A 17,217-nucleotide genomic window follows, 5' to 3' on the forward strand; every position below is an offset into this window, starting at 1 on the left:
AAGGCTCTGCTCATGGTCGCTATGGACTCCTCCATTCGCTCCACACTCGCAGCGACCCTGGAGACAAAACCTGCCAGAGACTCCTGCATCTGTGCATGGAGATCCATCACCTCTTCTCTTGCGGATGGACCCAGAGGCAGAGGGTCGACATGCAGCGCAGCTGAGCTGAGCTGGCAGAGTCCTGCGCCCTCCGACGAGGACTCTCCACTGCTGTCCCTGTCTCCAGAATCTGCTGAGGCTCACTTGTGAGCTGTGAAACACCAGGTGACAACACTACTCTATGTCCCGAAGGTCCCCCCGAGGTGTGAGTGTCTGCGCTGGTGCTGGGTGCGCTTACTTCTGCTGACGCTGTGCCCTCAGAGGTTGGAGCTTCCTCTGAGGAGTCTGGCTGCACAGCCTCTTCCTCCTCCACAGTGAGGACGGGGGCTCTGGATGGTACTGTGGGGGAGTAAAGGAAGGAGTTAGAGATGTAATGCCAAGGTTCTTCTGGTGACTCCCAGCGAGTTGGCATCTGCTGACACCTGCATCCATGCAGCATTGGTCTCAGTGGGAGGCCTCTTCCTCCCTGACCTAGGGAAGAGGACCTCCCTGTGGACCCTTACCCCATCCAATAATGCCTGCAGTGAAGCCTCATCGAATTTGGAGGCAGCTCGGGGTCTGGCACTGGCCACAGCTGCTGCAGGCTCCTCTGCCATCCTGTATGGTTCGTTTGGAAGCCTTTAGAGGATGCAGTGCTTGCTATGGACCTTGAAAGCACCACGAATGATGACATCATACTGTGGGGATTTCTGACTCGAATTGGACAATTAGCAAGGCTTCCCACATGCTGGGAATTCATTGGCCACTTGAGGGAAAATTGCGTGGAGCTGGCTGACACTTTTTTATGTGTGTCAGTAACCCCACATTCGGGGAAACCCGACCATTTCCCACACAAGCCGAAAATCAGGGCCAGTGGTTCAGGCAAAAGCCATGTCATCGTTTAGATGCTGCAATGGGTGGGTGGTGGGTTGGGGGGAAGAGTGTAGAGTTGTTTGGGATGGATCAACTAAGGTGGACCGAATGCCCTTTGTCATCTGCAAATTTCTTATGTTCTTGGGGTGCTACACAGCTGACCCACAAAAAAAAACTTGTGCACATCCCTTCAATAAAATAGAATCCAACAGACCTACTCACCAAGGTTTCTTCCAAATAATCAACATTGTACACACACTTCGCAGCAACGTCCTCTGATGAAACATCCAATGGATGAAGTCATGAGCACCACAATGACAACTTCCTCTAAGCATTCTGGGTGCTTGCCTACACTAGACTGTCACTCCAATGCAGCACTGAGGGAGTGCTGCACTGTCGGAGGTGCCGCCTCTCAAATGAGACGTTAAACCAAAGCCCCCCCTGCCCTCTTGGATGGATGTAAAAGATCCCAAGGCACTATTTGAAGACGAGCAGGGGGATCCTGGCCAATATTTGTCCTTTAACCAAAATTACTAGAATAAATTATCTGGTCATTATCTCATTGCTGTTTCTGGGACCTTGCTGTGTACAAATTGGCTGCCGCGATTCCTACATCACAACAATGACTACACTTCAAAAGTACTTCATTGGCTGTAAACTGCTTTGGGACATCCTGAGGACGTGAAAGGCGCTATAAATGCTGGTCTTTATTTTAAACTCTACATCAGGCATTGGAGCAGTCTAGTTTTTGAGCGGGCTGTCTGGAAATTTTTAAGATGTAAACTGGAAACCAAGGGGAGAATTTTAACCTAAAAAAAAGTGGGTGGGTTGGGGACGTGGGGCTAGTTAAATTGTTAAAAATGGGATTCCCGCCCTCAACCCGCCCACTTCCAGTTTTAACGGAGGTGGGCGGCCAACCCACTGCCAGGAGGTGGGACATCAATTTAAATATTATAATGAGGCTAAAGCCTCTTTTTTAATCTCCCTTTTGTTTTTAACTGCATGCGGACAGGTTTCACACAATGCAGTTACAGCATGGCGGGGACTGCTGGATTTAGGAGGTAAGTGCCTTTATACCTACCTCCTGGATCCAGGGTCCCTACCTAACCCCCCCCCCCACCCCCAGGCCTCCGATTCCCCCCTCCCAGGCCACCAATCATCCCACAGCCCTCCGATGCCTCCATGAGGTCTCCCCCCCCCCCCCCCCCATCCCCCTCAGCTCCTCCCAGCCCACAATCTTGATGAAAGCCCCCCTGCCTGTGCTTCTGGGGCTGCTTCCCGCCCCGCCCCACCACACCACCCCACGCGCGATCTCTCCCTCCCTCCTCTGCAGCCTAGTGCTGCAGGCCTATCCGACCGCAGCCAGCCGGCCTCTCAATCTGGCTGGCTGCGGGCAGGAAACCAAGGCCTCGCCTGGAAATCAGGCCCTGCCGTTAAAGTCGGCAGGGCCTGCGGGAAGCTCCTGGGTTTCCCGACCACCTCAGAGCCCCTCCCGGCCCCACCCCGCCCTCCTCCTTAAAATCCAGCCTCAACAGTCTGTTGTTCAAAACGGAAAACATAGTTTTACTTCAGTATCTCACAATGTGGAGGCCTCTAGTATTAAAGTTATTTGGATTCTTGATGAATTTTCACCAATAACCAAGAAAATCCCACCCTTGACCTACTTTTATATTGCCCTCTGGCAATAGAAGGCAATTCTGTGCATCACAGATTGTGTACGTAGAATATTTAAACCTTTTAATTATGAAGTTTTATTTTTTTTATTTCCTGAAGCCAGATCAAAAGAAACTTGAAAAAATTGAGTCAACAATGAAACCGAATGTTTGTTTACCACCAGAAAACATCAAAACAATTTTGGAAGGAAGGATAAAAACACGAAGTAAATAAAGAACATTTAAAAACATGATGCTAAAAAGAATTGACGGGCATCATTAGCTGTGTCCTGGATGCTTTATCCCTGTGGAATTGAGTTGAGTTGGCTTCAAGTGAGGCAGGCAGCTGAAGTCATGCTGTAGCCTGATGCTGCTCGTTGGTATGGAGAGTGCACGAAGTACTCCCTGCACCGGAAGGAAAGTAACTTAAGTTTGTCACATCGGGCTCGTACTACGCCGATCATGACATTTCTGGATTTTATCAGGTCTGGCTTTAATTTGAGAATTTATCTTTTGGGGGATAATTAACCAGTTTAACCCTAGGCTTAAGAATATTGCACGGGAAGACGTTAGACATCATGTTGATTCTACTCATGAAGGAGACTTTGCAGTACAGAGCTGAAATCACACAGTGTGATACCTATAACAAGGGCATTCATGAATTTGTCTGCAATCCCTCTGCCAGTTACTTTACTGAATTAAAGGCCGAATGGCCTACTCCTGCTTCTATTTCTTACGAGGGCTGAACAGCTTCGTTGAAATAATGGGCAGAGGTATTTCATACCAAATCGCAAACGTGCTCGTACTAATATCGCACCGCGTGACTTCGAGCCCAGTGTTTACGCTACAGTCAGGTGTAGTTTTACATCTGTTGCCCATCGTCATTTTAAAAACATGGTCTTGCACCGGCCCAGCTGAAATCCTGAGGTGAGTCCTGCCTCGTGATCAAGAACGATTGAAGTTGGTACGTGGGGGTGGGAGGGACAGGAATCCAAACATTTTTTGGATAATTGTCTCCTCGGGTAAGAAAGCATATGGCTAAGTATTTTGAAGTAAAAATATTTGAAAGCTGCCATGGAGGAGTAGATTATCACAAGAGCAATTCACAAGTCCCTTTAAATAAACTCGAGATGGCACTACGTTAATTCAGTCTTCGTCCCCTCCTTTGCATTACACTGAATAAGTGATCTGTCACTGCAAATTGAAATGTGTAGGTATTCGGGTTCACCAATTGTAGGTGTTGGACGAATGCCTATCAAATAATCGAGGTCGACTCCAGGAGAACAATCAAATAGTTCTTTAATGCAAGAATAATCGAATTCCAACAGCTGGCTGAGATCGGTACAGGAGAACCATTAAGTAGGTCGTAACCAGACGGAGACGCCACGAGGACTGACTAGTCAGTCCCGGGGATTGCGTCATGACGTCATCGCGTTTTCCTGTGCTTGGGGCGGTCACGTGATGTGCGGCGTGACGTCATCGCGTTTACCCGCGTTCCCAAAGGGGGAACGCCCCCGCACAGGCAAACCGCATATATACATAGTTACGTTAAAGGGAATTATGTACGGTAAGTAAGGGACACTCGGTGGTACCGCTACAAACGTATAAAATTCTGACCGGGCTAGACAGACTGGATGCAGGGAGGATTTTTCCCTAGGCTGGGGGCTCTAGAGCGAGGGGTCACAGTCTCGGGATACAGGGTAGGACATTTAGGACTGAGATGAGGAGAAATTTCTTCACTCAGCGGGTGGTGAACCTGTGGAATTCTCTACCACAGAAGGCTGTGGAGGCCAAGTCACTGAATATATTTAAGAAGGAGATAGATAGATTTCTAGACACAAAAGCCATTACGGGGTATGGGGAGAGAGCGGGAATATGGCATTGAGATAGAGGATAAGCCATGATCTCATTGAATGGCGGAGCAGGCTCGAAGGGCCGAATGGCCGACTCCTGCTCCTATTTTTCTATGTTTCTAAATATAGGCTGTTGTAGAATAAGTAAGTTGGCTTATTGTTGGAACTACATTTGCAATACATTATATTTCTGCTTGTAGTGCTGTCACAAACACTTGCATAAGATATTAATCTGGTTTATTTTTCAGAAATACATCGGTTTAAATGAAATATAAAAACCCCCCCACATTTTTTCTATTAGCTGGCGCTAATTTAACTGAAGCACTTCTATGCCTAAGGATGTATCGGTATAACTACTAGAGCACTGTGGCTTAGTACCTTGATGTACTGTTTTCATATAGGCAAATTAATCTTAAAGTTAATTTAGATGGATTTCTTGCTTGTTTTCATGTTGCTCTGCCAGAACTCCATGGAGACACTGAGAACAAGCTGCTACGTTTGACTGCAGCATTTTCTACCCGTGCACAAAAACTGGAAGAGGATTCCGTTTTTGTACTGTAGATGAAAATGTGCACCATACAAAAATATTGACATTGGCTTTTATGTAGCACCTTACCATGTTTAATCAGCTTAAAGCGTTTTACACAGTGACTCTTTACACACACGCACACTAAAGGTATTTTTATCGACGTATGTGTCTGTGCTTCTAAAAAATACTAGTGAATCTTCTGTAATCGGTTTGGGAAAACCCAGGGGACTGGAAGTAAGGATGTGTGGTGGAGGAACACTGTGGGGGTGGTGGGTGGAGCTAGGGTCTGGTGAAGGAACACTGGGGGGAAGGGAGGTGGGGCCAGGGTCTGGTGAAAGCCAGGAATGATTGGTTTCTGTGATCTTTTTGAGCTAATCGGGATTTAGCACTTTGTATATATGGCAAATAGACACCACCACCTGCAAGATGCCCCCCAAGTCACACACCATCCTGACTTGGAAGTATATCGCCATTCCTTCATCGTCACTGGGTCAAAATCCTGGAACTCCCTCCCTAACACCACTGTGGGAGTACCTTGACCACACAGACTGCAGTGGTTCAAGAAGGTGGCTCACCGCCACCTTCTCAAGGGCAACTAGGGATGGGCAATAAATGCTGGCCGTTCCAGCGACACCCACATCCCAGGAATGGGGGGGGAAAAAAACAAGATTTTTAAGCAGATAGCTACAAATGATTTAGATATTTTTTTAATGAAACTAAATGTTTTTTTTTGGCCTGTTATTTTTGTTGCATAGAGGAGTGGAATATAATATTCTCCCAGTGTCCTGGCTAATATTCTTCCTTTGGCTAATAACTCCAAAGACAAGTTAACTGATCATTCGCCTGACTTGTTGTTTATGGCAGCTTGCTGTGTGCAAATTGGCTGTCATATTTGTTACATAACAACAATGATTACACTTAAAAGTAATTTATTAATTGTGAAGAGCTTTTGCGATTCCCGAGGATGCAATAAGGTGCTATATAAATGCAAGTTCTTCCTTCCTCCTTTCTGTTATATTTTCGGAAAGTAATATAATCTTTTTCAGATGTACTTTGTAGTGTGTTGCAGACCAAGATATGTAGAGTGCGAGAATATGTATACGGCATTGCAAAGTATTTTCATTTTCTAAATAAATGTGCAGTGGCTTTGAAAAGTGACACTCGTCTACTTTGAAGGAAATGAAACAAATAAATGTTATCAATGTTAGCAGTGCTAATAGTGTTTTATGTCTATGAAAGCCACTTTTTATTTTTCCAGCCAACATGTCCTCAATTATACCATGACCCCAACAAGAGGTTTATTAAAATAAAATTCCTATCTGTCCTTCAATCCACTGCAGTCTTGCTTGGCTTGTGGGCAGCCATTTCACTACCAGGGCGGATACATAAGACCGGCAGCCTTGTTGCTGTAGGACACTGAAATTTGAATTATTTTATCATTTGACTTTTTTTTTAATGTACGAAAATAAACCTTGCATTTCAAGTTAACTAAAGAAGTTTGCTGCAATAGCTCTGGTGCCCACTCCTATAAAAGCACAACTAATTGAATTAAATGATCCTATTTATGAAATGAAGTCCATTAAGCCAGAAAAAAAAAAATCAGCAGTGATTTATATACAATGAGATGTGACTGGTACCTGGAAAATTGCCCACATTGACTGACTGGTAGCGACTATGCTGGACTTGACCCCACGACCTTGCTTGAAACGGCAGTGACAACGATTCGAACACAGTAGAGTGAGTGTGTTCCGAAATCCTTTTTAAATGTTTGAGACGGTCAGTTTGAGGTTCAAGCGCGTTAAACCTGTGGGATATGACCTGCCATCAGCGCAGTAGGTGGGAGATGGGTAAGAGTAATTTGTGAACTGCTGTGAGAGAGGAAGAGAGAAAGGTTCTGTTAATGCACCCATCTACCCGAATGATTATTGATTGCTTACACCAACATTTAATTCCTTTCTGTCAGAATTTTGCAGAAAACACCATGAATGAACTCCTTGGCTGGTATGGCTATGATAAAGTGGAATTAAAAGAAGGGGAAGACATTGAGATTAAGAACTACCCTGTGGATGTTGAGGGCCGCCAACACGTTTCTGTGTTGAAAGGTAAAGAAAGCCTCTGTCTTGCCTTGTGCGTTCTATGTTCATTTTATGTTGCATGTGTTGGTTGACTGTGGTTGGAAACTCTCCAGCGCTGCCTCTTCGGAGCACAGCCGACTTTCTGCGAAGTTCGCTTATATTTTCTTGTCTGACGGAGAATAGGCCGTTCCACTGGGTGTTCGGTCTTGTTTTTTTTGTCCTGCAGCTCATTTTCACTTTAATTGTAGTTTTAGTCTCCACACTAGACCTGGAAACTTTTTTAAGTGTTATTTTATTTATAAACCTCAGATAAGCTTAATCCTTGAGTCCTTTGTCTCCAAACTTTACTCATATTTTGGTTTTAGTTTTAGGGGGAAAAAAGTTACTTAAAACTTTTTTTTTGCTTGCTACATTTTAATTTCAGTCTCTCTAGGAATGATTTCAAGCTGTGTGCATCAAAACAAAATCAGAATTCGTTCACTTCTCACAAGGTTACATGAAATGTTGGGTTTGCTGTCACTCTGTGGGATATCAGTGAATGCTTAAAGCTTTTCTTTGAAATTACCCGCTCTGCTATTTTAGCAGAAATAATAGCCAGCTTAAAATAAATGGATTGATGCCTCTGTCAGAATACCAGAGAGGAATTTTAGATAGATGTGTTAAGTGTTTGGAAGCTAGTATCCTGCAGCATAGCTTCGAGGCCTTTGAGAAATAATAAACAGGTGCTTTGTGACAACAAAGGCTCATTCGCCTGTTCCAATTTTCAACATCTGTTCTAAATGTGGACCACAGACCAATGTTGTTTCACTCCTAGAAATACTCTTAATTTTAGTTTTAGTTTTAGTCTTGTCCCTTTAACTCAAATGTTAGCTCTGGTCTTCATTCAGTCCTAATTTTAATTGTGTTGATGAAAACACAGTAATTTTAGTTAACAAGTTTTTATTTTTTAGCCTGTGAATGTGTTTAGTGTATTTGCAAAAAAACAGTGATTCAGATTTTCACAAGAAAGCTGGTGAATATGAAGAGATGTTTTCCTATTATAATTGTTTTTGTTGTTTGTTTACTGCGGGCCTCCATATAAAATAATGCGTGTCCTATAAAACAAATGTCTTACTATAAAATTAAGTCTGTTGATCAAATCTTCAACCAGGCTCAAACTACCCTTCTTGAAATTGGCTTTCAGCACAGTTAAAGGATGTTGAATAAAGTTTTCACCAGTTTAAAGTAACACTTCAGCACTTTAAAATCCAGTTTTGCTGTTCTAGTTGGCCGTTATGGCGACAGGTTGTTTCTGGGACTGCCCTGCTGTAGTATTTCCCCGTGTGCGTTCCCTGCTTGCTTGATTTAATCAAAAGCGTTGTGATATGTTAACAGGAAAGACCAATGAAGCGGGTCATGTAAGTGGGTTCGAAATTTGATTTCTTTCTGCCGAGTAGGGATACATTGAGAGAGCGATGGGTCGATCTGCGACAAAGGGACCAATGGGTCGGGGCTTAATGGGTTTTTCCTGTTCCTTTAAAAAAGAAGAAATTGTATTTTATGCCAAAATGTCTCAGAAACCGGTTGGACTGTGACTGTGAGTAAAGAACCAACATGCAGTGTGGTTCCATCTGCTCACTGCATAGTTTTATTATTTCAAATGTTACTATTGTTAATTATTACAGACAGTATGCAGCTAATTTACAGCCATCATGTCATAACACATGTTGAGTTAGTGATTTTACTGTATTTCCACTGATTATTTCAGAGATTAACATATTCGTCTTGCTTTCATGAGTATGGTTTCGTTTAAAAGGAGCTCGTCATTGTATTGGGGAGTTTTAAGAAGAACTTAGTGTAGAAAGCATGCGGCATCTTTAGGTTTTTTTTTGTTAAACCCCGTTACCTGTCTGAGAACGTGGGAGCCACAGCAGGTGATGTATCTGCAGCAGTGAGCGCTGTTGCAATATGATTTTCGCTGTTTAATTTTAGCGAGGCTTTCACATGAAGCGATCATGATGTTCTGCAGTTACAAAGCCGATAAGGTGCCTTGCCAGACGATGCATCTTTCAGTTCTGTTCGATTTCTTGAATCGTTTCAGGTACTCCAGAGTTCTTAACATCCTACCAATAGGCTCTGAAAAGAAATGCAGTCAAGTCAAGCAGCCCACTGTTCAGCTCTTCGCTTTATAAGCCGAGCTCCTGCGCTCTCTTGTTCCTTATCATCTGTTCCTCATCTTGCGTGGTAGACAGAATTATATATAAAATGTTGTGTCTACCTTGCATCTGTCATCCTACAGATGTCAAACTTTGTTAAAGATTCAAAGACATTGATCTGCAGCCTGAAATTTAACAAGTAGTCACGCCTGCCCTCTGAGTGGCCTCAGCAGTTCATAAATAGCTACAGTTAGCGACATTTGCATATTAAGGGTGGATTTTCACTCTGAGCGGGTTACCGGCGGGAAAGCAAGGTGATTTCTCGCCATTGGAGATGGGAGGAGGACACGCTGAATTTAACCGCCGGGCCTCGTTTTCACGGCACCTGGGGCGGGCATGAGGAGGGAACAGTTGCCGCAGGCGAAGATCGCATGATCCTTCATCACCCGCCAGCTCCATGAGTGGCAGGGAGGGGATTTCGGGAGGGTCTCGCGGGAAGGAGGGTGGATTGAGGGGTTGCGGGGGAGGAGTCTGGGGCAGTGGACGCCGTGACTTTCCTTGTGGGGCCCAGATGAACAATCCCGCTCGTCCTGGCCCCACAAAGGAAAATTTTAGATTTGCCAGAAGGGCCTGTTCCATCTTCAGACCCACTTCCGACCTCCTTCCCCGCTCAGACCCCAGTTAGAATAGTGCCCGAGCTTACATAACATCATGAGGCTCCTGCTTTAGGCAGACACCTCGTTCGCCTGCAAAACCATGCTAGTTAATGTCACAAATGGTCAGCATCTGAGCGGGTAAGTAACCTGCTCATCTTTAACTGCCCGGTCGGTATCCACCGGGCGGGTAGAGTTAAAAGATCAATCCCATGATCTTAAATGCAGATTATGCACCATATCCAAGACCACCTATGACCAACAGCACAGGAGGGTTACCAGTGTATAAAGCTGATTGATGATTCACTTTCAAAATAACTATAAATGCATAACATTTCCAGGGACTGTTCTTCAGATAGCCTAAAAACAAAATAAAACTACTAAAAACCCTGCACCAATAAGTGGGAGATGCAATACAACTAGCAACGTGGGAATGAAAGTGTTAATTGTGAATTACATGCAGCTCCCATTAAAATGAAGCTTTTAAACCAATGGTTCAACATTTGTGTCTGATTTTTGTTCAGGCGCTTCTTCTGTCTCCATCACCTGGTTTGGGAAACAAGATTGATGTGCAGTGGTATCAGCCGATTTTAGCAACGGGGAATGATGTTTTTGAATTTTTGCCTAGCAACAGCTGTGATTATTCACAGCAGGCACACGTTCAGGCCTATACTGTGACATTGAGTGGCTTAGAAACAGAAGGAAATGCCACAGAGCGCTTCTGCAGCTGGTGATCAATCTAACAATTGAGCTGTGAGTGAGCAACAGGTCTTTGGCTAATATTTAAGATCTGAGTGCAGTAGTGGTAAACTAGTGGCAGCTTTATTGAGAAGGATCTCAGTGGGACCACCAGAATGTGCAAGAATAATATCTGGAAGTATGCTCCCCGCGATCCCTTTGGAGTTACAGGCTTTGTGCGTTGACTTTTGAGGTGTCTTCTGCATCATTCCTCGCTTATTTAATTTCTACCTCACAATAGTTTGTGCAGAACTGGAATAAAAACTGTGTTCACCCATGCAATGGTGATGAGCTCAGGTGACGTCATGGACATGGCTTCCGAGTCTCAGAATATTGGAGTACAATCCATATTCCGGCCGGCGAAGGCAGTGCCTTCTGTGTGATTGTCAGTTTTGGGCTATGAAAGTAAATGGCGGGCTTATAGGGAACTGGGTGTCCTGCCTCAGATCGGTAGTCAGAGATTGCAGACAGCAGTTCAGAAGTGAAAATGTTTATTGAGAGCTGAATAGCCAGTCTGCCACCCGGACTGCCTTCAGCGTATGAAAAGCCTGAGGTGGTCAGGGTACAAGCAGAGAAAGGATGTCATGTGGCAAACTAAATTGGTGACTGACCCAAGGATTGGTGCTGGAGGAAGTGGGGGGATGGGGAGTCAGTGGGTAGGACTTCCTACTGTGTGTATGACGGACATTGAACTGGACTGGAAAGGCGAGAGCCGATGAGGCTGAGTTGCCAAGGCTGCTGCTATCCAGCTTGGTTAGTCAGGCGTGCCTGCATGAATGAGCTGATAGGACTTCCTCTCCCTGGTAGATCTATTTAAATATGTTGAGAATTTTCCCCAAGAACACACAGTGCCAGAGCCAGAACATCTTAAGGCCTAGAAATTGGGTTTTGGCGCAGCGACGGCTTTAGCGCCGGAAGTTAGTGCCGGAGCTAAGTCGCGCTGGGCGGGCCAAAAATTCACTACTTCTGCGCCCAAACGGCTGCCGGCGCTGCTGAAAGCTGTTAGCGCCTGAAAACTGGCGCTATGCGCTGAATTTCGGCGCTATTCCGGCGCTGCGGCGCCCGCTGCGGTGCGGCAGGTTCGGGAAGTGCAGGCCTCCTCCTTCCCTTAAGGAGGAGCTGCCTGCACCCGGCCGCGGCCCGCGATAATCTTTTTAAAAATGAGCCCGGCACCTCGGACAAGTGCCGGGCTTGCTTCTGTTCCGGGGGTGGGGGGGGAAGTCCGGGGAGGGAGCTGCGGCCAGGCGGGCGGCGGGAAAGCGGCCGGCCGCCGCGGGGCCTTTAATGCGCCGGCGCAACGTTCTGTAAGGCACCTCTGCCAGAACGTTGCTTGCGGCTGCCACGGGCGAGGCGGCCGCAACTCAATTTCCGAGTTCGGGCGGGTTACCATGGCAACCGGGACGCTGCGCACACCGATGACGTCATCGGTGCTGGCGCAGCGCTACCGGCCTAACGCCGATTTAGGGCCCCTGTCAATTTCAAAACTGGCCATAACTTCGCCGCTAGGCCCTCTAGCGCCTCAAAAGCGGCGCTAAGGCCAGTGAATTTCTAGGCCTAAGACTCTTAATTTACCTCTGGACCAATTCACCCAATGTTTGCTTATCAGCAGTTAGACTTCATCAAAGGACATATAGCTACAGTTTAGTAGAAGAATAAAACATTGCACTGTATAATTTTCCTGTCGGTATAGTTGACATAAGAAAACTACTAGGCACTTGGTCTAAGCGTTAAACAAAACTTTAATCAACTGTTTTACAACATGGAGGTCTAGTTGTGTCCTTCACTAGTTCCTGTTAAGAATGTCCTGCCCAAGCTCGGCCCATGCCCGAGTATTTATACTCTCCCTGGACAGCGCCACCCGTAGGCTGCTCAGTATTATTTCATAAGTCTTTCTTTCATGAATGACTGACTCATGTCAATAGTTAAATGCAGTCTCCGACTTATAGTGAGCAGCAATCAGGTGATTTGCTAGTAATATTATAAAACGGTTCAAATGTGCACAATTCCTGTCAATCACAACACACTTCCTGTGTCACACTAAAGATATCATACATGTCAATATGAAAATTTCACTTACAAGTTCTTTCACTGGAGATTTGAAACCCTCCCCAATTCTACATCCAGCACAGAAGATCTGCTAGTAATATATTAAAAATCCTATATTATAATATTCCTTGAAAATGGCTATACTGCCATGTTTCTGGCTGTGATCTGGGAATTGCCTGTAAGTTCCTTAAATAAATGACTGTACTTCTACATATAGTTGACAAATAAAGTAGAAATGCATTGAACACTTTAAGCATCGAAGAGCTGTTTCCCAGCTTAGTGCTTTGAAACAAGCTGTAGAAATGCTGGAACACATGTCCAGGGAGAGGGGTGGAAGAGAGGCATGAAGATTTACAACTTGATTTATCCTGCACCCCCTCTTCCCCCAAAATACCAACAGACCCCAGCTCCCCTCTGATCACCTCCAACAGCTCCAGACCCTACCTCAATTCTCTCAAACCCTTGGATAACTACCCACCCCACTCCCCGTCCCCCCCACCACTGTCCTCAGCACAGCTGTTCCACACGTTAATAACCCCTCTCACTGTTCCCATGTCCCACTACTCCCACATGCTAATAACCACCTTCACTGCTGCCATATCTTCTGACCTTCCCACTCCTTGGCCGCGATTTTATTAATGGAGGCGGGTTGAGGGCGGGCCCGCTGCTTGGCAGCTTTCGGACCCGCTCCCAGAAGCTGCCGCCCAGCAGTTACGACTTTACCTTGATTGGCCTCGTTACGGCCGACGTGCTCGTTCCTCCAGGCAATTGCTTGGAGCATGTCAGATTCTCGCCTCTGATGATGCGTTGTTTGAGTAAACATTTAAAGGGGCCATGTCCCCTTTGCAGAAGCATTAGGTTTTTTCTCTTAAAGGTGCTGGCTGCTGCAGGAATAGCAGCCCCAAAAGCTAAGGCTGCACCCAGGTTCAATGAGGCCTCCCTCCATGCTCTTGTGGAGGGAGTTAGAGGACGTCAGGAGGTCCTCTTCCCTAGAAATGGAAGGAGGAGGCCTCCTCAGCAAACCAAGGCAGCTTGGCTGCAAATTGCTGAGGAGGTGAGCTCGAGGTCTGTGTGCAGATGCACATGGGTTCAATGTCAAAAATAGTTTAATGATCTGCTGAGATCACCTAAAGTGTGGCCTCTGTGTTCTGGGAAATGGAAGTTCCAGAGTGAGGGCTCAGGGCGAATTCCATGTAGAATGTTGGTGGTGACACTGAGCACAAACCACCGTTTACTGGACAGATGATGCCTGGGGTTTTGAGAATGTCGGACTTATATTCATCTCCATCTGCCAGCCACCTGTGGTTGAAGCGTAAGCTTACGCGAATCTGGTATGGATGAGTGCAGCCCTTGCCTGACGGCCAGCAATGTGGTCGCCTGCTGCTGGATTGGCCACATCCGGCCCCGCAAGGCGTCGCTCCCCGTCCTCCTCCTCCTCGTCCTCTTCCTCTTCCTCCGAGGAGGCTGTGTGCTGAGCCACTTGTTCATCCGGCAGCGCTAAGCCATGCTGCTGTGCGATGTTGTGCAGGGCACAGCAGACCACGATGATTCTGGACACCCTGGCTGCTGCATACTGCAAGGCTCCTCCAGATCAGTCTAGGCATCGGAAGCGCATTTTGAGCAAGCCGATTGATGGGCCTTCAATAACCACAAAACTAGAAGTTATAGACTTAAACAAGTTGGCTTTTAATCACTAAGATCAGAGCTAACATCTCAACACGCCGACTGGTTCACAGGAATGAGTCATACAGATCCTGGGATCTTTATGTAAGAGAAGTCAGGGGCGGAGCCAAGAGCCAAGACCTGGAACCTCCCAGGTTAGTCGGGAAAGAGGAAGTGAAACTATACACAGTGGGGGAGGGTAATATACATGAGTGCAAAACGAATACAGGATCAAGACAAACAGATTTCATTACACCGATGGTTTGCTCTATGATGCTTCTGTTGGATATGTGACTGACATTGTAGCACTCCTCAGCATCGTTTGATGGCCTCCTCATCGGGGTCATGAGCCACTTTTTCAGGGGATAGCCTTTGTCGCCAAGAAACCACCCAGAAAGTTGGTTTGGCGGATGGAAGAGTCAAGGCACAGTAGACTGGCGCAGGATGAAGGAGTCATGGCAACTGCCAGGGTACTTTGCGCAAACATGCACGATGATCTTCCTGTGGTTACACACCAGCTGGATGTTCAGGGAGTGGAATCCCTTGTGGTTGACAAATACAGCTGGGTTGTGATTGGGGGCCCTCATGGCTACATGTGTGCAGTCTATGATGCTCTGCACCATTGGCAAGCCTGCCATATTGGCAAAGCCAGCCGCATGCGCCGTCACACTTGGGCCATCCATGGAGAAGTGGATGTAATTGTGCACCTTTGCAAAGAGGGCATCAGTGAGCTGCGTGATGCAAGTGTGTGTGGCCGACTGGGCAATGCCGCTGATGTCTACAGCTGATCCCTGGAAGGAGCCCGAAGCAAAGAAATTGAGTGCAGTGGTGACTTTGACAGCAACTGGTAAGGGGTGTCCACCCACTCCTCTGGGCTCCAGGTGTTGGTGCAGCATTCTGCAAATGTCAGTGACTATGGGGTAGATTTTCCTCGAGCTGTCAGGCGGGGTTTGAGGCGTGTGGGGGGTGGGGGGGGGGGGGAAATCCTGAAATCGGGGGTCCCGACACCATCCCACCCAAAACCCGCCTCCACGTAAGTTTCACAGGAGGCGGGTACCCGCCCCGCACTGGGACCCACCGACCCGAGGCGGGAAGGGATTAGTGCCAATTAACTGCCTGTTAACAAGCAGTTTTTAGCCTAATCCCTATTTTGAGGCGTGTCGTGTGGGATTCCCGATGGCTTCAAACCACGCCAGGTTAGAGCAGTGTGGCCGTCAGGTTGAAGGACTTGGCGGGGTCGCGATGTCGGTATTCAGGTGAGTGATGGGTGCATAAGTGCAAAGGTAAGTGTGTTTGGTGTGCCTAAAGTGATTAAAGAAGTTTAAATTACCTGTACTTACCTTTTCAGCCTTTCTTCCTCTAGGTTTCGGGAGTCCATCACTCAGCCGGCACTGAAAGCAAAATGGCTGCGATCTGTCAAAAGTGACAGCCTTCAGCTTTCATTGCCGGTGAGACTTCTAACTGAGTCTGTGTAGAAGGACTCAGGTTAGAAGTCAGACTGTCAGTGTTTGACAGCTTCAAACAGCTGTGAGACACTGATATTTCATCTGTCAAGAACTCTTGACAGATGAAATTTCAGTCTGTGACGTCACCTGTTGCCGGGTGGCCCTTAATTGGACTGCTGAGCCCGCAAGATCAATCAAGGGAAATTCACGCGGATTGGCCGGACGTCGATGGAGGTGGGACTAAAACCTGAAAGTTGAAGTCCCGCCTCCTTCCCGACAGCTTAAGGAAAATTTACCCCTATGTCTCTCGAAAGTCTCAGCCCCCTTTAGCACTGCTGCTCAGTCATGCTGAGGAAGCTGATCCTCTGCCTGTAAACCCTGCACTGTGGGTATCTCCTGCGGCGAGATGCAGCCCTGCGCTGAGGCCCTGTGCATCATCAGGTGGGTGAGGAGGTTGGCACTCCTGGTGCTGGTGCTGCTGTTGTGGCGCTGCCGCGGCTGCTCTTCCTCCGAATTTGACGACCAGGATGAGAGGATATAAATGGTTCCCACCCCGTTGCTATAGATTTCATTTGAGGCAAGTAGCTTGCAAGCACACAGTCGAAGTGGCCTAAAATTATTCCAATCAGGTCACACTGCAGATTTGAAAAAACTTATCCCAAACCTCCAACAACAAAGTTGTTGCGTTTGAATGTCAGCCATGTTACACGAGTGCTTTTAAAGTGCTGCACCAATGACTACAAATCATGTCCTCCAGCAACTCATCTTCTTGCAGCTGGCCTGTTTCTGACAAGACGGGAAACAGGAGCCAGAAGCATGAAAGTGGGAAACCACTATCAAAATAGGATTAGCAAGGCAGTTAACAGGCTGTTAATTACCTTAACTACCTGTCCCACCGGTTCCAGTCAGGTCAGTTTGGGAGCAGCTGACCCGACACTCACGAAAATCGCGTGGGGGTGGGATGGCGGCAGCTTGGGTGTCTGAAGCCATTTTTTCCGATTTTCGCTGCACACCCACCTCCAAACCCACCCCCTCAGGGCTGGTAAAACTGAGCCCCATGTTTCTGTACCATAGTACCTGCCCAACTCCCAGATTGCAAGACCCTGTCACAGTGTTCCCAGCATCCAGTATCACCCTCCCAACATGACAAAACCACATGAACCACTCAGCTAACTGTCTAAAGACTTGAAATCAGATTTATAACAAACCTTATCAGGAAGTTCCAGGTACGATCGTTGGTCTGACCTGAGAGAGCTGGTCTCAGCCAGGGCAGACGCAGGGACACTACGATTGGAATTGGGTACTCTTGGGTACTCTTGGGTTAGCCACAGGAAAGTTACACAGGCTCCTGTTTGCTATTCACTCACCGCTGTGTGAATGTTGGGTGAAGACAGGATTGGCTCGGCCGCTATGCTTCTTGCAAAAGGAATAATTACCTGTTGACAAGTGCCATCGAGGCTCACGCATGAAGAAGGGCC

General features: G+C 46.8%; 1 protein-coding gene across 5 annotated transcripts in view; it reads left to right on the forward strand.

Moving 5' to 3' along the window:
* The window catches only part of sobpa (sine oculis binding protein homolog (Drosophila) a), a 416,341-nt gene that overhangs the window by 94,455 nt on the left and 304,669 nt on the right, over nucleotides 1-17,217 (forward strand). For all 5 annotated transcript variants that reach the window (XM_085997757.1, XM_085997759.1, XM_085997760.1 and 2 more), the window contains exon 2: nucleotides 6,949-7,087. In XM_085997757.1, coding sequence (XP_085853883.1) covers nucleotides 6,949-7,087 — 139 coding nt within the window. The remainder of the gene's footprint in view (nucleotides 1-6,948; nucleotides 7,088-17,217) is intronic.

The sequence above is a fragment of the Somniosus microcephalus genome, chromosome 9 (assembly GCF_052327205.1).
Source record: "Somniosus microcephalus isolate GS21.2 chromosome 9, FLI_Smic_1.0, whole genome shotgun sequence".
NCBI lineage: Eukaryota > Metazoa > Chordata > Chondrichthyes > Squaliformes > Somniosidae > Somniosus > Somniosus microcephalus.